The sequence below is a fragment of the Balaenoptera acutorostrata genome, chromosome X, assembly GCF_949987535.1.
Source record: "Balaenoptera acutorostrata chromosome X, mBalAcu1.1, whole genome shotgun sequence".
NCBI classification, from domain to species: Eukaryota; Metazoa; Chordata; class Mammalia; order Artiodactyla; family Balaenopteridae; genus Balaenoptera; species Balaenoptera acutorostrata.
This window is the reverse complement of record NC_080085.1, coordinates 104,561,572-104,583,313: the sequence shown is the minus strand read 5'-3', so window position 1 is coordinate 104,583,313 and position 21,742 is coordinate 104,561,572. Positions and strand designations below refer to the sequence as shown.

Here is a 21,742-nt window from a genome sequence, read left to right as displayed (position 1 = left end):
GCTTCCTTTCAAGGGGGTGACTGAGGGGCTCAGGGAGGCACCATCAGCCAGTTTGCAACCTTCCTGTTTAGGCTGCTGGGCCTACTCCCCCCACCTGGGCTTGAAATTTCCATGGGGTGGGGTGGGGGTGAGCAGGAAGTCCTTTACTTTTCCTTCATTAGCATAGACTTAACTGATCCGTTGAGCTCATTATCTTCCAGGATAATAAATAGATGGAGAAAGTGGAGTGCCAGACCCTACAGAATAAGATTCGGGTGAGTTTTAATTCCAGAAGGAAAAGAATTCTGCGCTGCATGTCTTCTCTTATTTAATACTGTGATGTGAGCATCCCTAAAATTCATGGATATGACTTGAAAAGCCTTCTATAGATAGGGTCTACTAGGGAGGGAATCCTCCTTGTCTCTGCCAGCATTAAAGTGGGCAAGAGGGAGAGTGGTCAGTTTTCATAATTCTGGTCGCCGTCGAGGTGGGGTTTCCTTTCCCCAGCTTCATTTCCCGAATGGCCAGATGCTGGAGACCGGAGAGTGGTCGATACCCTCTCTCAGAACCGAGGCCTGGAGGCCTCTGAGGGGGGTACCAGGGGAAACGACACTGGCCTGCGTCTGCGCAGCTCGCACACTAGGGGGCAGCCGAACGGGAACAACACTTGCCTGTGACGTCACCGAGCCCCGGCAGGCACTGAGGTGTGGAAAAATACCGGCTCTGAAGCCAGCCAGACTTGCCAGCTGTGTATGCTCTGGGGCAAGTTGTGGTCAAAACTTCCCTGTAAAAGAAGAATATCAGTAACTCCCTTGCAGGGTGATTGCGAAGGTTCCATGAGCTAATGTAAATTAAAGATCTGGGTGTTCACTAAACGGAATCGCTGTTACGGATGGAGTTTCCCCTTTACTAGAAGTATCTTAGGTTCTTCCAATCCACGGTTTCTCAACGTCAGCACTATAGTCTTTTGAGGCCAGATAATTCTTTGCTGTGGAGGCTGTCCTGTGCACTGTAGCATCCCTACCCACTAGATGTCAGTAGCACACTATACCATCCCATCCCCAGGTGTGACAACCGAAACTGTCTCCAGATAATGCTAACTTTCCCCTGGAGGGCAAAATCGCCCCAAACTGAGAACCATTGCTCTAGGACAGGGGCCAACAAACTTTTTCTGTAAAGGGCCAGCTGGTAACTATCTTAGGCTTTGCAGGCCACGTGGTCTCTGCAACTATTCAACTGTTAACTATAGAACAAAACCAGCCATTGATAATATGTAAAAGGATGAACGTGACTGTGTGCCAATAAAAGTTCATTTGCAGACACTGAAATTTGAATTTCATGCGTGGGTTTCATTTTCACATGTTCTGAATTATTATTATTTTGATTTTTTCCAACCACTTAAAACGTAAAGACCACTCTGAGCATGAGGGTCATAGAAATACAGGCAGATGGACTGGATTTGGCCTGTGGGCCACGGTTTGCTGACCCCACCTCTAATGCATTTTGGTGCTTGTTGATGCATCATCGAGCCTAAAGGTGTTAGAAGTGACTGGCTGGGGACTTCCCTGGTGGCGCAGTGGTTAAGACTCCACCTGCCAATGCAGGGGACACGGGTTCGAGCCCTGGTCCGGGAAGATCCCACATACCGCGGAACAACTAAGCCCGTGTGCCACAACTACTGAGCCTGTGCTCTAGAGCCCGCGAGCCACAACTACTGAGCCTGCATGCCACAACTATTGAAGCCCACGTGCCTAGAGCCCGTGCTCCGCGACAAGAGAAGCCACCGCAATAAGAAGCCCGCTCACCGCAATGAAGAGTAGCCCCCTGCTCGCTGCAAGTAGAGAAAGCCCGCGCACAGCAACGAAAACCCAACGCAGCCAAAAATAAAAATAATAAATTAATTTTTTTAAAAAAGTGACTGGCTGGTCAAAAGAAATCAGAAATGAAGACAAATGGCTGATGTTTTAATGCAAGTTAGTGGGGAAATGGGTTTGATTAACTAAAATTTGCATATAGTTTTGCTAGAGCATAGATGGGGCAAGGGTCTGCTGGGGCTCTGAGAGCCAGTTCCTGGGGCCCTGCTGAGCAGTGAGAAGGCCAACTACTTCTAGGGACAGAACCAGGCCGCTAATACCCTCAAAAAGGCTGAGCAAACTGGGCTCCAGTTGTAAGCACTGAGGTTAAGCAGTGTCCTTTTGTGTTCAAAATGCCCCCGCTCGGGGAGATTCATCCCTTTGCTAAAAGGACAGTTTTCTTGCAAGGCCATTCTTTTAAAATGAGGGCACCTCTTGAAAGACTTCTGCATTAGAACAGTTAATACCTCACGTTGGCTTTGCCACCTGGACCTACTACCTTCCATCAATGTCCAGCCAGGTCCTGTACTATCTCTTAGCTTGTTTGGCTTGGACTTTAGACTAAAGTCCCTGCCCTCAGCTCAATACCTATAAAAATTATATGTATATTTGTTATGTATAGGATTGGGGGCAAACTTCTTATCTTGGTTTTAGGTTCAATGAAATTATTTTTTCTTAACCAAATGATAAGGGTGTATTGGACACCACCCGTGGATTTGGTCCAGTGCCCTCTGCTATGGGGGATACTTTGCATGAGATCAGTTAGACACTGCTCTTGAGGAACTTACAGACTGGCCCTATCTTATCTACTCAACCATATTTTCCAATACTTCCTAATAGCTGTTTCCATTCCAGTCCATTCAGTCTCTGAACAGGCCTCTCCCTGAGTTATGCAAACTATTTGTTGACATTATCTGAAATATCCTCTACTGATTTAAATCCTGCCTTTGAGGCTCAGGCCTGCCTTCTCCTTGAAGCCCTTCTTGACCGCATTCACCTATCTCGATCTCTTCTTCCTTTTCTAACCTCCTGGCTGAAATTTTATAATCTTCTCTGCTTCTCGTTTGAGGGACTTCGTTCCTCAAGAGACGTTAAGCTTCCTAAGGGTAGGAACATCATTTTATAGCCCCCCAGAGGGCCAGGAAAGTGCTGGACACACAATAAAAAGTGATTAAGAGATAGCTAGATTGAGATTCTTCACCAATGTAGGGAACTATTGCACTTCTGAAACATTTAATTTTGAAATTAAGTTACAAGAATAATACCAAGTATACCCACATGCTCTTGACCCAGATGCACCAACTGATAATATTTTGCCCCATTTGCTTTATCATTTATACTCAGGCTCTCTCTGTATCTAGATAGATAGAGATACATAATATTTTTTTCTGAACCGTTTGAAGGTAATTTACATGTATCATGGCCCTTTACCCCTAAATATTCCAGTGGGTATTTCCTAAAAATAAGGATATTCTCTTACATAGCCACAGTCACCAACTTCAGTAAATTTAATATTGTTACACTACTTTAATCTATTGAATAGTATACTTTACAGCAATTTTTCTTGCCATATAAGATTGGCTCTAGGATCACCCATTGTGTCCTGTTTCTTTAGTCTCCTTTAATCTGAAACAGCCTTTCTTTGTCTTTCCATGACATTGATATTTTTGAAGTCCCATTTAAAAAATAGACTGTTCTCATTTTGGGTCAAGGTGTTGCCCAATCTCTGCACTATATAATCACTGTTTTTTCCCCTTCTTTGCTACTAGTAAACAATCTGTGAGGAGAAAGTATAAGTCCATGCAAATATCCTACTCCTCATCAAACATTTCCCCCTAGATTTAGCATCTATTGGTAATTCTTGCCTGAACCAATCTACAAAATGATGATTTTCCAACTCCAGCATTCCCTTCATATTTACCAGTCAGCACATGGTGTTCTATTGTAAGCAAAGGCCCTCCCTTCTCTCTCATTATTTCTTTATCTACTTGGTATCACTGTGGACTTATGGCTTCCTATTTTTTCAGTGGCTCATAACTGTCCTTAATAACTTTGGTGCTCAAATTACCGGAATTTGGCCAGCTCCTAGCTACTGCTTTTAATGCATTTAGTAGCCATTCCTCAAGAGGCTATTGTAGTGCAGAATACTCTGGTCAAGAACTTTTGGTGATCTAATTTCTGGGATAGTTTATGAGGGTGGTGCTTAGCCAGGTTCCAGGTTTCCCTCCTCTCATCATGCACTGGCTTCCCCACAGGAAAGGGCAGGGAAGGAAGCTCAGAGCTGTCAGACTCTGTGTGTTTCATGTAAAAACAGTGGCAGGAGCCTGTGTTAGAACAGGGAAGGATGATGGAGGGGAGGAGGACAGGTGATTACAGGAGGTTTCTGGATTGTTTTAGGATGGCAATGGCTGCTGTTATCAGAGCCCCCTCCTACACCTCTCTTCAACCATTATTCCGATAATCTACTTCTGCTTAGGGGTTTCAATTCCTGCTCACTGAGAAAACATCTGTGGCTTGTGAGAAGGGAATAGGCTGAGATAGGTTGGCTGAAAGCTTTTTTTGATCAGAAGGATTACCAAGGAAAGGTCATGGAGAATCATGGGAATTTTTGTTTTGTTTCCTGGAGATGAAACTGCTTATTCCATAGCGGGATTTACAAATGGACTCCAGCTATGGCTGTTCCAGAGCAAATGGCCTCTAACATCAATTTCATTGCCTTTCACTCTGTAATCCAAATTCACAAGTCAGATTGGAATTATTTGTTCCTGTATGATGGAAGAATTTTCATCCAAGCTGAGAGGAAGGCATTTTTATTTTCTCAACTCTTTTTCTAAGAAAGCTGTGTATTTTTTTTAACACTATGGTCTTTTGGTATAATTATCTATACTTCTTTTTTTAAATTAATTAATTAATTTATTATTTATTTATTTTTGGCTGTGTTGGTTCTTTGTTGCTGCGCGCGGGCTTTCTCTAGTTGTGGCGAGTGGGGGCTATTCTGTTGCGGTGCGCAGGCTTCTCATTGCGGTGGCTTCTCTTGTTGCAGAGCATGGGCTCTAGGCATGCAGGCTTCAGCAGCTGTGGCTCTCGGGCTCAGTAGTTGTGGCTTGTGGGCTCTAGAGCACAGGCTCAGTAGTTGTGACTCAGTTGCTCCGCGGCATGTGGGATCTTCCCGGACCAGGGCTTGAACCCGTGTCCCCTGCATTGACAGGCGGATTCTTAACCACTGCGCCACCAGGGAAGTCCCGAAAGCTGTGTATTGATTGCAATGTTGATTTTGATGAAAGTTGGCATCTTTTAGGCTGAAATTAATCTAACTGTAAAATTACAAATCAGCTTAAAATGTAGGCCCCAAGAAAATGAATTTCACAAGTTTGGGACAACAGAAAGAGCCTTCATTCATTCAATCATTCATTTAATTCAACAAATACCTGTGGAGTTCCTACAGGAGCCAGGTGTAGGTGCTAAAAGCAAGACAGATGCGTTCCTTGTTCTCATGGGGCTGTCACGGGGGGTGGGGAGGAGTCAAATTTTTTTAAAGTTCAAAAGGTGGTACACACTGCGAAGAAAGAAAAAAACAGAGCAATGCAATGGCAAATGACTGGGGGAGCACTGGATTATGAATCAGGTGACCTAGATTCTGATCTCAGCTTTGCCGGGAATGGTCTCTACAGTCTTCAGCTATCACTACACCTCTCTGGCCTTATTTTTCTCACTCATGCAATGATGATTTGAGTTTATGGTCTCTAAGCTTCCTTTCTAGTATCATGTTCTTTGATTTGATGGTTCAAAGACTGTCGTTATTTCAATAAACATGAATGCCTATCAGAGTCAAAGACAGCACTCCCTGTGTAATGGGAGAGACAGGCATGGAAATAGATCATTATGAAACAGTGTGAACAATGCTGTAATTTGCTCCTCTCAGTCCAACACACCCCTACACATAAATGTGTCACATAATGAGAAATACATCATTAAACAAAAGGGGACAGCGGGTCAAAGCTACCTTATCCAACGGTCCTGCTGCCGTGGGACACTGAGTTCTGTGCAGGACTATTTCTCCCCACTAACACTGTAATCAGTTCCAGGACAACAGAGAAAACCCAGTTTCTTTTTCCTTTGTATTGACTATACTGAGCACACAGTAGGTGCTGTGCAAATTCCCGCTGACAGACACTCATTAACTACTTTCATAGCACAGATTGGCAGACAGGGATTGAGGGATCGAGCTGGAGCAGAACCACGGGTCTAGTAATAACGTTTGCCTACAGAGTGATTGAGCCATTTGCTGCTGTGCAGCTTTTAACCCTCTTTTGGGGGCCCCTTTTGCATTTTGTAATATTCTGCACGTTTTAAATTGATACAGTTAATACAGAATTATTTGAAATCGTGATCACTACTGTGTAAACACGATGCTTGTCAGCAATTCGGATGCAGTATGGATGATAAAAGTAAGGTTGACTAGGGAAGTGGCGCTGTGGACGATTTTCTAAGTGTTTCGTTTTTAGTACTACTTCACAGTAAAATACAAAGCTAATCCTCTGAAGAAAAGGCGCCTCGGAGAGCTGACATTTAAAAAAATAAAAAGGGTAAAATACATTTCAAACCCAAGTCCCTCCCAAAGTACACGGTCCCACTGTCAGAAACCCAGGGAAAAGCATCAGGCGAGCTACTGCTGCCAAGAATCACCTGTGGGAGCCTTCCAGGGACTTAACAGAACAAGGTTTCCAAGCCTCAGAGAACCTTCCAAAAATCCCCTTCCCGGAGCCCCGCCTCCCGCTTGTTACCATAGTGCGTCAAAGGCCCGTAGTCGTCAGAAAAGGGAAAAAAACTTACGTCGCGCGAGACTCAGTGACGGGATTTCGAAGTTAGGGAACAGCCGCGGCGCAAGCGCACTGGCCTCACAACCTCGGGGCTGCACGCGGGTAGGTAGACTAGAGGAAGGGGAGGAAAGCGTGTGGTGTCTTTTTTTTTTTTCCTTCCCAGTGCAGTGCGTGAGTCTGCGGGTAGCCGGAGGTGCGGAGCGCGGGGCCTGGCTCGGCCTCACCGGCGCGCGTGTGACTGCGGCGGGTGCCCTCCTCCTGCTCCTCCACGAGTTGGAGGAGTGCAGCGGGCGTGCTCCCGGGTTGCCGGGACGCGAGCTCGTGCTCGCCTTTTCAGCGGTCGCCCGTCACGCACACACTCCAGTCCCCTGAGAGTTGGTCTTCGCGCCTTGGCGCGCCCCTCCTCACCCGGCCCCTCCCACCGACCCCCGTTCCCGCTCGCTCCTGGTAGCGAGTCTGCTTCATCCCTGGGGTCCCTGCTTGGGGGCGGAGAAGATGGCTGGCGGACGTCTGCTGTTGGGGGGCGACTTCCTGTCGCCGCCGCCGCTGCCCCCCCTCCCGCCGCCGCCGCTGCCGCCCCTCCCGCCGCCCCCGCCCGAGCCAGTGCTGGAGCAGTGGCGCTATAGCCACGAAAGTGACTGGCAGTGGGCTCTTAGGCGCAGCTTCATCTGTCGGCACCTGCACAGCTATCCCGGGGCTGCTCTAGACCAGCTCCTCGCGCTCTCCGCTGCCTGGACCAACCACGTTTTCCTGGGCTGCAGGTGAGGAAGGTGTGAGGGTCGGGTTAGGGACCCGGGTCGGGGGGGAATCGGCGATGAGGGTCGGGATAGGGACGGGGGGGCGGGTATGGATGAGGGCTTAGAGACTGGAGATTTGGAGGTGCTGGAGGACTCCAGAGGGCTCACTGTTGGCCTGGGGGGGTTGGCCGAGCTAGGTGGCAGGGGATGACATAACAGCTAGAAGGGTGCGGAGATCGCGGGAGCGGCCCCTCCAGGACCAGGGATGGAGATAAAGAAGCGCCTGGGAGAGAATTGTTGAGAGGTGGTCATTGTGATGGTGTTTTTGGAGGGCGTGGGAAATGACGAATAGAACCTCGGACCTGCGTAGGACCTTCCAGGGATGCGGTATCCGCAGAGAATATTCGACAGTCGGGGCTTCGAGGGTCTGTGGGGGGAGGGGAGGGTGACTCTTTGGTTCTAATTCTAGTCTCCTCCTGACTGGCCTCCCTTTCCATCCCCGTTAAATTAAACAACACCAGCCCCGCAGCTGGTTTGTACTGGCTTATTCTGGGGAGGCGGTTTGTGTGAGGTCTCTCAGCCGCAGGGCCCGCCTTTCTTGTAGATTTGCGCATAATGTGTCTGGACGCAAACAAAGAAATGGATATATCTACTGTAAAAAAGGATTGCCCTCATTCACTTTAATTGTCATCAGAAGGATTAACATTTGGCCTCTGGGTGAGGGTTTAGGTATGTGTCCCCTCCCCCCCTTTCCTAGAACCTGGTGCGTGTTCTGAATAGGCCTCTTTGAAAGCTCTTTGCATTCAATGGAGACTGCGGTATGGTTCCAACGCATTTTTTTTTTCTCAACAGACTACTTGGACCACTGTCCTACAGAACCCTCAAACAGGCCCTATACTAGACTTTGATAGACTATTCCTTTGATAGACTAAGAGGCTTCTTTTTTTGATACTCTTGCCTCACGGTGAATTTTTTATTAGGAAGGATGGGAAATTCTGGAAAATGATCAGATCAAATTCAGCCAGTTAAGTTTCAGGAATGACTGTAACAGATATAGATAAATAGGATTGTCTACTGTTAGTGCTTAATTGTTGAACATAGCATCCAGCGTGATACTTTGTTCTGCTTTCATAACACAAATGTGTTTTTTTCTATCTTCTCTAGGTTAGTGTAATTTCTGCCTCCAGAGAGAATGATTATTTCACTGGAGGAACTGGTTACAACTGGGGAAGCCTCAGTAATTAATCAAGTCAGATAAATCTAATTGACCTTCACTTAACAATATTGTTCTGGCAGTAGAAAAGGTACCTTTATCCTGTAATCATAGATCTCCTTAATATCACGGAAGGCCATGGGGAATCTGAATCCTTAAAAAAAAGAAGTTACATAGGTGAGGAGAATAACCATCCTTTGTGTTAATGATAAATCTTACCTTCCCACAAGAATGTAAGCTCCTTTGGGGAAAGGGTTTTTGCTTTCTTGTTCACACCTTTATCCTCAGTGCCTAGAAGAGTGCCTTCTTCATAATAGCTGCTCAGTAAATATGTGTGGCATGAACAGATGAATACAGCTTTGTAATGTACAAAATACTTAAAATATTTATGTATCTCATTTAATACAACAACCTTAGAAATTGAGTGGTGTCTCATTTTTACAGCTAAATCAATGGAAGCCAAGAAGTTAAGTGACTTTTCCAAGGTCCCATAGTTGGGGCTGGGACCCAAGTCTTCCGATGCTCTTTCCACTGAGACACAGCTGCTATAGGGAAGGATGGACCAGGAGTGAAAGCAAGTAACAGACAGAAGTCATTATTATGTCTCAGGATTTCATCCCAAGAACAACAGCAGCCTTGAGCATAACTAGGGCATTAAAAATACAAACAGGGCCAGTGATAGTGTTAAAAGCTCAGGCATCCAGAGCATTTGTGTGTATGCACTCACCCAGGCACATTTGTGTATAGTATATATCAACACATGTATTGTCATCATGTTGCATTGTAGTTAAGTCAATTCAATCAATACGAGAATTGCTATAACATTATCCAGTAGCTTAACTGAAGAGTAATGTTTGCATTGTACCTGACAACTTAGATATAGGAGAAATGGAAGAGGCAGTAAAGAATCTTGGAATCTAGGGACCAAGTGCAGTCTTCCACTTTAGGCAGGCTTTATATTAGCTGTCATCTTCAGGTGGGTAAAATCTGTATTCCAGTACTTGTTAATGTCGATGTTGGCAGAGCTCTTGTTTTCTGGTCTATTCTTCTGTGACAGAAGACTCTTCTTTTCTCCCAAGGGAACTGTGGAGTACATGGTGACACAGCCCATTCTAATCTAAAATTGTTAATTTGTTGTTCAAGGCTCATCCCTTGACTTACAGAACAGATTATAAACAGTAGCAAGAAGGTAACTCTTTGCCTTTTGTTTCCCACTTGCAGGACTTTCTGTGTTCTGATTTAGCTGGGGCTGAAATAACTCCTAGGTCAAGGACATCTTTGAAAACTCCTTGATCATAAGACCAAGCCAGGAGGAGCTCAAATGTGCAGGGAAGCAAACCATGTTTCATTCTTTTTGGTGATAGTGGTGATTGTCAGAGAACAAGTTTGAACATCTTCTTGACTATCTGTAACATGTTTCTCAGACTTAAGCAAGCATCAGAATCACCTGTTAGGCTTGTTAAAACACAGATTGCTGGGCTCCACTCCCAGAGTTTTTGATTCAATAGGTGTGAGGTGGGACCCCAGAATTTGCATTTCTAACTAATTCCCAGATAATACTGTTGATCAGAAAATGCTCATCCAGGGACTACACTATAAGAACCATTGCCTTATAGGATAAAATAAAGCAATGTTTTCCAGTCTGCTTTTTGATCGTTTTTTCCCTCATAGGCTAGGCAATGAGGAAGCCCAAATAGCTGAAATTATTTCTCTTCACTTTTTCTTGTCTGCTTCATAAAAGTAAACAACCTGTTAAGATTGTTTTCTGTAGGCAATTTCTAAGATACGTCTTGTGGCTAATGAAAAGTTAGTGCAGTCTTCTAATCAACTACGTCTACAGCACTGACATAATTGTTCATATGAATGCCTAGGGACCTCTGCAGTTTTTACTTAAAATTGTCAATAGTGTATGTATATTTAATAAAGCAGAATGTTTGGTTAACTGGAGCATTCAGTTTTCCAGTCATTCTTCATCAGTAGTATTAGAAGCAGAATCCTGGCCTAATTACCTTTGATGAGATATTAATTAATAGAGAAAATATACCCTAAAATGAAATCAGCTTTGCCACCTTTATTATTTGTCTCTTCCTTGTTGATTGAAATTGGTGTTTGGAAGGTAGATGCTGGCTGGGCTCATGTTGTGAAACTAACCTCGCACATAGTAGGTAGAGTTTATCAGTCACCAGCTAATGAAGTATGAGTGGGAGCTTTCAAAAGATGTATCAATAATCTTGGTTTTATGTTATTCACTGACTATGTTAGGAGAATAGAACTATTCTTAAGAATAGTTTTGCATAAATAATTTTATACTTGGAAATCCTAATCTTTGCTTAGTTTTCAAACCTCAGCTTTTTTATTTGGACCTAGTAGAGCAGTTTAATAAATTTAAAAAAATTGAAAGCATCTATTACTGAATATTCATTAAATTTCAGGTGCCATTGTATATCATAAGTATACACCTATATGCACGTGTCTTTTTTCAAGAATGTAAGATTCATGAAGTCAGATGTCTGTCCATTAGACATCATCTTTTTGTATGCTAGGTATGGTGGGACAGTTGTGATTTCCTAAAGCTTGGAACATAATAAACTATCTTTGGAAACCTTAAAGACCTGCTGGGGCTTTTTGGTTTTCTTTTTTAAGCATTTACAACCAAATGGGTGAATTAACAGACTTAACTACATAATATGCATGCATCTTAAAATTACTCTATTAGACTTGCCTTACTGACACTTTACATCATGGTCCCACCATAAGATAGAATACTATATAGCCATTAAAACTCCTGTGGTAATGACATGGAGAGAAAGTTTATGACATAGTAAATTAAGAAAAACAACACCCGCCCCCAGCAGATTACAAATCAACATAGATGATCTGATAGTGATTTTTTTTGCGGCGGTGGGGGGACGTGGTATGGGAAGCATAGAAAAAGGAATAAAAAGTAAACCCCAAAATGTTAGTGAAGTTATCAGTGGTTGGGTTTGTAGGTGCTTTTCTTGGTGGATTCTCTAAAATTTCTGGAGTAAAGGTGTTCCTTTTAAATCCACTACAAAAAAAAAATACACTATGGAAAACTGAGTAATGAAAGCTTTACTGCCTTGGCTTATTTCAAATTTGTGGAACCACTTCTTTATCCCTGGGTAGCTACTCTCTGGAGACTGAAATCCTAGTGGTCTTCATAGTAAAGATTAATGCAAAGATTAATATTTGCATTGTTCTTTGAATAGTCAAGTGTTAGGCACTATACGGTCTGTTCCATTATTTTTTCAGCTGGTTGGGCTTCTTCAGTATTATGACTTCCTAATAAAGGGCTGAGAAGATGACTGTGTTGGCAACTAACACAGAGGTTTATTTTTATAGCCTATGGGTGATGTTGAATTTTGTGGCAGATGTAATGAATAGAGAACAGTAAGTAGGTTTAATCATTACTAACGCTGGAAGAAACCTGAGAGAAAAAGTGAATGTGAATGGAGTGGGCCCCAAATGCATCATTCATGCACACTGTATGGCATACATGCCATTTACAGTTGTATACCGTATTTAGAATCAGGCTATAAGGTCTGGAGAATTTTGACTGGAATTCAAGGTGAGTGTGTTGGTTGTAGTACCAATTTTGGTAGCAAGAGTGGCAATACCAGTTTAAGATTTGTAGACTTCATCTCACTTTCATAATCTTTTGTTTTCATCACCTTGGAAATTGGACTCCCAAATCTTAATGAAAGTGATATATACAATGTATGACGTTTTAGGCAATGTTTTTTGATATTTAGGTAAGTAAATAAAAATAAAATTACTCTTGGCGTTTAAATACTGGTGTTAGCAGCAGCAGTTATCAGTGGGAAGTGTGGGTTACAACTGGGCTGGCTTCCAGGTAATCTGTCAGTGAAGGCCACCATGTCACTTCTCTGCTTTGCAAGGAAAGACATCTGAAGGGTGTGGAACCTATTGTGTTGAAAATGGAAAATGTTATCCTCCTTCAAGTTCAGAACCTATTCATGTAGAGGTGTGCTAGTCACTCATTTTCAGAACTTTCTTGGGGAATTCCCTGGCAGTCCAGTGGTCCCTGGTAGGCTGGGAAAGGCTCTGAAGGTAGGAAGGGTGAGTAGATCCCCATGATAACCGAAACTTCACTTGAGCCCATATTTTTGTTTCTCTGCAGGAAATTGATATTCTGTCAAGCTCCAATCTACTTCATAAAGGAGTCCTTTTAAAAATTGTATGTTTTAAAGCTTTTTATTATGGAAAAATCAAACACACAAAAATAGTTTAGTGGACACCCATGTGCCCATCACTCAGCTTCAGCAATTATCAAGTCTGTCATGCTACCCTTCTCATTTCATCTTGCCCCCAGTTTTTTTGTGGGTGATAGTCTAGAGTATATTAAAGAAAATCTTGACATCATTTCTCCTGCAAATACTTTAGTATATATCTGTACCAGGTAATTTTTCATAATACCATTATTCATACTCAACAAAATTAACAATAGTTTCTTAAAATCATCCAATGCCTAGTCCATGTTTAATTTTCTGCATTTGTCTCAGGATACCTTTTTACAGTTGGTTTGATTCACAATCCAAACAAGGTCCACGCATATCTGGTTGATCTGTCTCCTTTAACCTATAACCATTCCCTCACCCTTTATTTCATGCTGTTTATTTGATGAAGAAATGGGCTGTCACATAGTGTTTCCTTCATTATGGATTTGGCTGGCTGTATTTTTTTTTTTAATATTTATTTATTTTGGCTGCACCAGCTCTTAGTTGCATCATGTGGGATCTTCATTGCGGCATGTGGGATCTTTAGTTGTGGCATGTAGGCTCTTAGTTGTGGCATGCCTGCAGGCTCTAGTTCCCCGACTAGGGCCCCCTGCATTGGGAGCGTGGAGTCTTACCCACTGGACCACCAGGGAAGTCCCTGGCTGGCTGTATGCTTGTGATGGTGTTTAACATGTTTCTAGGAGTTAGGGGCTTGATTAGGTTTGAGTTCAATTATTTGGTGGGCAAGAACACTTTTTAGATCTTTGTCCTGTCATATCACATCAGGGACACAGGTCTGGTTGTCCAATTTTTAGTGATATTAAGATTATAAAGTTCTCCACGAGCTTTTTTTAATTGAAATTTTTATTGAAATAATTATAGATTCACCTGTAATTGTAGGGAAATAACACAAAGCAATGCCCTGTACTCTTTACCCAGTTCCCCCCAGTGACAACATTTTGCAAAGTTATTGTATCATATCATAACCAGGATAATGACCTTATTACAATCCACTGATTCTACACAGATTCCCCCAGTTTTACTAGTACTGGGGTGTGTGTGTGTGTGTGCGTGTTGTGTGTGTTTAATTCTAGACAGTTCATCACGTGTAGGTTTGCATATCCACTACCACAATCAAGATATTGAACAGTTTCAGTACCACAAGGATCCCTCACGTTGCCCTTTTATAACCACATCCATCTCCCTCCCACTCATACACAATATTGTGTGTATCAATAGTTTTTTCCTTTTTATTGCTGAGTAGTGTTCTGTGGTGTGTAGTACCAGAGTTTAACCACCTGTTGAAAGACATCTGGGCTGATTGCAGTTTTGGGCTGTTACAAATAAAGCTGTTTTGAACATTTGTGTACAGTTTTTTGTGTAAACATAAGCTTTTATTTCTCTGAGATAAATGCCCAAAAGTGCAGTTGCAAGATTGTGAGGTAATTGCATGTTTAATTTTATAAGAAACTTCCAAGTTGTTTTCCAGAGTGTCATACCATTTTACATTCCCACTAGCAATGTATGGGTGATCCAGTTTTTCTGCATCCTTGTCAGCATTTAGTGTTGTCACTATTTTTCACTTTAGCCACTCTGATAGGTATGGAGTGATATCTCGTTGTGGTTTTAAATTGCATTTCTTTGGTGGCTAATGATGTTGAACATCTTTTTGTGTGCTTATTTGCAATCTGTATATCCTCTTTGGTGAAATGTTCTGTTTATATCTTTTGTTCATTTATATGTATGTGTACACATATATATGTATATACACATATATGCACATTATATATATGTATATATCTTACTGTTGCATTTTGAGAGGTCTTTATACTAGATACTAATCTTTTGTCAAATGTGTGGTTTGCAAATGTTTTCTTGCAGTCTGTAGCTTGTCTTTTCGTCCTCTTCATGGGGTCTTTTGAGAACAAAAGTTTTTAATTTTGGTGAGGTCCATTTTATTAACTTTTTCTTTAATGGATCATGCTTTTGGTGTCAAGTGTAAGAACTCTTTGCCTAGCCCTAGATCTTGAAGATTTTGTCCTGTGTTTTTTGTAAAAGCTTTTTAGTTTCACATTTTACATTTCAGTTTGTGATGCGTTTCGAGTTAATTATTGTGTAAGGTGTGAGGTTTAGGTTGAGGTTGTTGGTTTGGCTTAAGGATACCCACTTGGTCCAGCACCATTTGATGAAAAGGCTGCCCTTCCATCATTGGATTGCTTTTGCAGCTTTGTCAACAGTTGAGCACATTCGTATGGGTCTATTTCTAGGTTCTTCCCCATCAACTTTTCATCTGATAAGCTTAGCAGCCATTGATGATCACTTATTGTTGCATTATGGGTCGCAAAATGGTAGTAATCTATCATTCCTTCATTTATTAGCTGGAATGCTTCTGTAAAAGAGATTTTCCTCATCAACTCTCTAGATTCTCTGAGGTACAGTCTGTACAGGAAAATGCCAGATAAATGCTTGCTTTCTTTAACATTACCTGTTTTTAATGATTTGATTCCCTACCATCCTACAAAGGTGACCAATAATGAGTTTGAAAGTATTATTATGAACTAATGGATTTTTAAAATATTTGATGTTTCAATCCACTGTGGTTATTCTTACTGATACTCAAGTTGGCTCACTTCTGAGTCCATTTGACACAACCTCTGAGATCTTTGACAGCTTCCTTGTTTCCAGGCACAAAAATATCTCCCAGGTTCACCTTATACATTTCTTGCCCCATATTTGGATCCAACCATTTCTCTCAGGACTCTGATTCCTCTTGGGGGGAAGTGATAGAAACCACAATCTGGATGTTAACAACCCATCCCTTATTATTTATTTATTTACTTATTTATTTATTTGGTTGCACCAGGTCTTGGTTTTAGCAGGCAGACTCCTTAGTTGCAGCACGTGGGCTCCTTAGTTTCGGACTCCTTAGTTGCGGCATGCATGTGGGATCTAGTTCCCTGAGCAGGGATCGAACCCAGGGCCCCTGCATTGGGAGCGCAGAGTCTTATCCACTGCGCCACCAGGGAAGTCCCACAACCCATCTCTTATTAACACTCTTAGTACTTCTGTAACTATATTAATGTAATTATTTACATATAATATGCATATATGATAGAGAAAAATTATGAGTATATGGATACTTTTAGTTCAAATTAAAGATAAGGTCTTCACCTAAATTTTTTGATTTTTATGTTTGTATGTCTTCTAATGATAGTAACATAATTACTCATTTGATACATAACTATTTTATGCCAGATTCTTCAGTTTTATAGCCAAGACACTCTGTTGGTAAAGTCCTGTGGGAGCAGTTATAAGACGGGTCATCTAGAAACTTTTTCAAAAACTGCATTCTTATCTGTTTTAACTGTAGATTATATTAATTTTAATAGATACAGCCCACGCTTGATGGAAAAAATTCTCCAAATGGCTGAAGGTATTGATATTGGGGAGATGCCTTCATATGATCTGATGCTGTCCAAAGGTCAAAAACGTCACCTCTCAACATGTGATGGTGAGTATACTTATTTCTGGAAGGTGGGATTTGAAGAAAGTGTGGCTTTTTTTTAATGATATGAGTGTGGTATATGATTTTAAATAACATTGGTAACTTTGGATCTTACACAAATGTAAAATTTTAACTTTTAGTTTATACATTTTTTTTTAGGATGCTAAATAGAACTGAAAACTAAGAATACTGAACTCATACTATAATGCTATCCTTGAAGTCCTTGCCATGGAACCTCCCTTTAAATAGAACAACCTTATACTCTAGATCATTTGAGCATCTAAGTAACTAAATCCTCTTGGATGAGTCCAACGTGGACCAATTTTCTACTAAACAGTGTTATAGGGAGAAAGCTCTAGTGTCTGGTATAGCCTCAACAGAGTTCTTCCATAGCTTTAAATTTGATATCCTCCATAAATCATTAGTTTCCAGCTGTTTGTTCTAGAAATAAAATATAGCAAACACCTTTTTGTGCAGAATAAGTCAGAACTAAGATTTTGAAGTTGAAAACCTTTGGGATCTTTTGACAATTTTTTTTTATTTATTTGATTTTTTAGTCACAACTGTGTAAAGCACCATCACAGAGTCGGTCACTTCTGGTACAAAAGAGAGGCTTTGTAAATGCCTCTGCTCGTCATCTCTGTTGCATTAGAGCCATCTGTTCTGTTTGCAGTCCTTCAGAAGGGAGCTTTTCAGTACAGGTGGTATGAGATCGTAGTGGAACAACCTCTTACTCGGTACACTTCACCTGTGCTTTAACTCATTGGATGCAGAAGCATCTACCAGTCATGCATGGTGGTGACCTGCATACTCGAGTCAATGGCATATTTCTTATCAAGTCTCTTCCCTTACACATGGAAAGACAGGGAGCAGTCCCTCCTTATGCTGGAATCTTACATTGATATTTGAGTCCCTTCACCTAAATGACCTGAAGTTTTTGTGATGGGAAGTATCTTGTACCAACAATATAGTTTGCAAAAATAATATGGTTGGTACTATTTTCCTGCTTGGTTCTTTTGAAATACTCCTTTTTTAATGAATTGTAAATTTCACTCATTCTATAGGTCAAAGTCCTCCTAAAAAGCAAGCCGGTTCCAAATTCCATGTGAGACCTCGTTTTGAGCCTGTACATTTTGTAGCTAGTAGTTCAAAAGATGAAAGACAGGAAGATCCTTATGGCCCTCAAACAAAAGAGGTAAATGAACAAACACATTTTGCCAGCATGCCAAGAGACATCTACCAAGATTATACTCAAGACTCTTTCAGTATACAAGATGGAAATTCTCAGTATTGTGATTCATCAGGATTTATTTTCACAAAAGACCAGCCTGTAACAGCCAACATGTATTTTGACAGTGGGAACCCTGCCCCCAGCAGCACATCACAGCAGGCAAACTGCCAGTCAGCTCCTGAGCCTTCACCATCACAGACATTTCCTGAGTCAGTGGTAGCCGAGAAGCAGTATTTTATTGAAAAATTAACAGCAGCTATCTGGAAGAACCTTTCTAATCCAGAGATGACTTATGGATGTGATAAAATTAATTACACATATATGTTAACTCGTTGTATTCAGGCATGTAAGACAAATCCTGAATATATATACGCTCCTTTAAAAGAAATCCCTCCTGCTGACATCCCCAAAAATAAAAAACTTTTAACAGATGGTTATGCTTGTGAAGTTAGATGCCAAAATATCTACTTAACTACAGGTTATGCTGGCAGCAAGAATGGTTCCAGGGATCGAGCTACTGAGCTAGCTGTAAAACTCTTGCAGAAACGTATTGAAGTTAGGGTTGTCCGACGGAAATTCAAACACACGATTGGTGAGGACCTTGTGGTGTGTCAGATTGGCATGCCTTCATACGAATTTCCTCCAGCTCTGAAACCACCAGAAGAGCTGGTGGTGCTGGCTAAAGATGCTTCTGGGCAGCCGATTTTTAATGCTTCTGCCAAACACTGGACCAATTTTATCCTTACAGAAAATGCAAATGATGCAATTGGTATCCTTAACAATTCTGCCTCATACAACAAAATGTCTGTTGAATACAAATATGAGATGATGCCAAATCGTACATGGCGTTGTCGAGTGTTTTTGCAAGATCACTGCTTAGCTGAAGGTTATGGAACCAAAAAAACAAGTAAACATGCAGCTGCTGATGAGGCTTTGAAAATCCTTCAAAAAACACAGCCCACTTACCCATCTGTCAAAAGTTCACAATGCCAAACGGGCTCTTCACCCAGGGGATCTGGGAAGAAGAAAGATATAAAGGATCTCGTAGTTTATGAGAATTCTTCAAATCCTGTGTGCACGCTGAACGACACAGCTCAGTTTAATCGAATGACAGTTGAATATGTCTATGAAAGAATGACAGGACTCCGATGGAAATGCAAGGTGATTCTAGAGAGTGAAGTAATTGCAGAAGCAGTTGGAGTGAAGAAAACTGTCAAATATGAAGCTGCTGGGGAAGCTGTGAAAACCCTCAAAAAGACCCAGCCGACTGTCATTAACAACTTGAAGAAAGGAGCTATTGAAGATGTGATTTCAAGAAATGAAATTCAGGGTCGCTCAGCAGAGGAGGCTTACAAACAACAAATCAAAGAAGATAACATTGGAAATCAGCTGCTGAGAAAGATGGGTTGGACGGGTGGTGGTTTAGGTAAATCTGGTGAGGGCATTCGGGAGCCAATCTCTGTCAAAGAGCAGCATAAGCGGGAAGGGCTTGGTCTTGATGTAGAGAGGGTAAATAAAATTGCCAAGAGAGATATTGAACAGATCATCAGAAACTACGCCCGCTCGGAGAGCCACACGGATTTAACTTTCTCTACAGAGCTGACTAATGATGAGCGGAAGCAAATACATCAGATTGCCCAGAAGTATGGTCTTAAGAGTAAGTCTCATGGGGTGGGCCACGATAGATACCTGGTGGTAGGTAGAAAAAGACGGAAGGAGGATTTACTAGACCAGCTCAAACAGGAAGGCCAAGTGGGGCATTACGAGCTTGTGATGCCTCAAGCAAATTGAGATCTTACTAATTTATTTTGTAAATGCCTAATGAGGCAGATTTGTGAATAAGAGAAATGCTACATGTTCTGGTTGCAGAGTATATTCATTCTTAAGATGTTTCACCTTGTTCATTTCATATAGTGCTTTATTAGATACTGGAACTTGAAGAATTCTGTCCACTTGTATTAACTTAATCCAGCAGATAGTATTGTGCAGTTACTGTTTGCGTCTTTGATATTGCTGTGTCCCTCAGATTTTAGTAGTTTGTACAAAGCAAGAACACATATCCAAATGGAATTTCACCCCGAGAAAGAAATTCCCATTTTAAAGGGCATAGCACAGCAATTTGCAACAATATGTAAAGTTGATACTAACTACAATAAAACTACAGTCTTAATTCCAGACTTAACTGAAAATGTCAGGTCATTTTGTATTACCTATTTTCATCTTTATGTGAAGCCAGTTATAGAATGTTTAATAGTAAGTTGTGCTGTACGTGTAAATGTCCTTACCAACTAAATGATGTAAAACTTTCTTAAAGTAATTTTAGTGTTCGTTTATTTATAACTTCTACCATGTGGTTTCCAGAATATTGGAAGTGATATACTGTATCTTGTGATATATGAGTGTTAACAAATTCTAGCCTTCATGCTGAGAGAGCACTACTTGAGAGAGCAATTGAAAAGTTCCCAAAACTTTGATTCAGTCTGAAGAAAGGAAGCTGGAACTGTCTGTTCTTGGTGCCTTGCAGAGAGACTCGCAGCAACTCTCCGTTATAGCTTTCACATGATTTGGGTGTATAGCACATCCAAGGTGGCCACAGCTGTGGTGGAGCTTGGTAAAAGACTGAAGATACATTGGTGCTTTGCTGACAAGGTTAGTTGGCTGGTCCCTCTCTCAAAAAGCTTATTTAGCCCCCAAAGCCAACTTTGTAACATATTTAAAACTGCTATTTTCGCTTATTTCTGGAATGTAAAAAAAACTGTATAAAAAGGATTAGTGTATGCTTCCTGAATAAAAAGGAGCCAAAGTTGATCAAAATGGTGGTGTGCTTGTTTCTGGGAAGCAGCCTGGTAGCGACACTTTGGGTCTTTGGAGAAGGGAAGTGGCGTTTGCACAAAATATTTCAACACTTAGAGCACATGTGGATGAACATAATGACCTAGCAGATAGGAACAGGCAGTCAGCCACCCATCACGTTTTCTCTGGGGACCAACCTGCTGGCTGCAACCAAATCTCAGGCTGTTTACTTTTACGTGATTTTGTTTTTGTATCTCAGATAAATCAAGTGTTAATATTCAGAGATGAATACTGACATTGATAAACACTTCCAATGACTTCATATTTAGAACAATTAGGTTGTTTACAGTGTCTTAAAACATTTAGCACCAAACTTGACATGTAATTGGCCCACAGTGAACAATTTCCTTTCCCCTCTTATTTATATTTTACATTAAGAAGCTGTCCATTGTAGTTAAATCAATATTTAAAAAATATAAAGGGATTAACTTTTATGCCTGGACCTCTGTGACTTTTAGTCACCTACAGTGTTTAACACAGTAAGTGATGTTTGCTTTCCACTAACTTTTTTGTCCTGCAGTATATGGCCTTTCCTAATGTTGGTAGGAAGGGAAATGAGGTCTGCATTTTATTTTGGCACTTAATGTTTTAACAGTGCCAAGGGGAACTAAGCTAAAGTTTATAGATTTTATAGGATTTTTTTTTTTTTACCTACAAGTCTCATACCAACTTTGAGAAGCTGTGGTTCAATTAGTGTTAGAAAAGTCAGGCTTCAACTCTCTTGGGTAAGAGTGGCTTTGGGGATTAAGGAGTGTGAAAACTCATTTCTCTACATTTCTTTCCTCTTCCCAAAATGATGTGGGGGCTGGAGGAGTAGGGTAATGTTACACAAATCTGGTTTATCTATATAAGTTCAATAGAACAGAATATTAATATAGTCAAAGTTAAGCTCTGAAATAATGGGGCCAAGTGTATATTTGGTTCTTGATTTGAGAGTCCAGATTTCCTAACTTCTTAGATCAGCCTTGGTATAGATGTGGAATTAGGGTGACGTCATTTAACTCTGCTTGAGAATAAAGAATGTTGAGAAATGGGTTTGGCAAAAATGAGCTGCTGACAAACCCTGCTGTTCTATTTTGTCCCCTTTTTGTTGGTTCTTGTATTTTCCCTTTCTTTGAGATGGCAGTCGTTTTAACCCAGTAACCTTGCTATAAAACCTGTGCAGGTACATGAGCAGTTTTAAGTTTTATTTGAATCACTTAAATATATTATACTGAGGAACTAACTCTGCTTTCAGTTATATATATATTTATAGCTTTGAGGCTCACAGATCTATCGTTTAGATTTTTTTC

At 41.3% G+C, this 21,742-nt stretch overlaps 1 protein-coding gene across 4 annotated transcripts; it reads left to right on the top strand.

Annotated features, from left to right (window-relative positions):
- The first annotated feature begins 229 nt into the window (after window positions 1-229).
- NKRF (NFKB repressing factor) lies at window positions 230-20,405 on the top strand. 4 transcript variants are annotated; one of them, XM_057537546.1, is made up of 3 exons: window positions 230-254; window positions 16,251-16,372; window positions 17,431-20,405. In XM_057537546.1, exons 2-3 carry the CDS (start codon window positions 16,267-16,269, stop codon window positions 19,386-19,388), a joined length of 2,064 nt encoding a protein of 687 aa, XP_057393529.1. In that variant the 5' UTR covers window positions 230-254; window positions 16,251-16,266; the 3' UTR covers window positions 19,389-20,405. The 4 variants fall into 4 exon arrangements, with proteins under 4 accessions (XP_057393529.1, XP_028021350.2, XP_057393530.1 ...); XM_028165549.2 differs by lacking the exon at window positions 230-254 and adding an exon at window positions 6,716-7,413; XM_057537547.1 differs by lacking the exon at window positions 230-254 and adding an exon at window positions 6,734-6,754.
- Window positions 20,406-21,742: the final 1,337 nt, after the last annotated feature.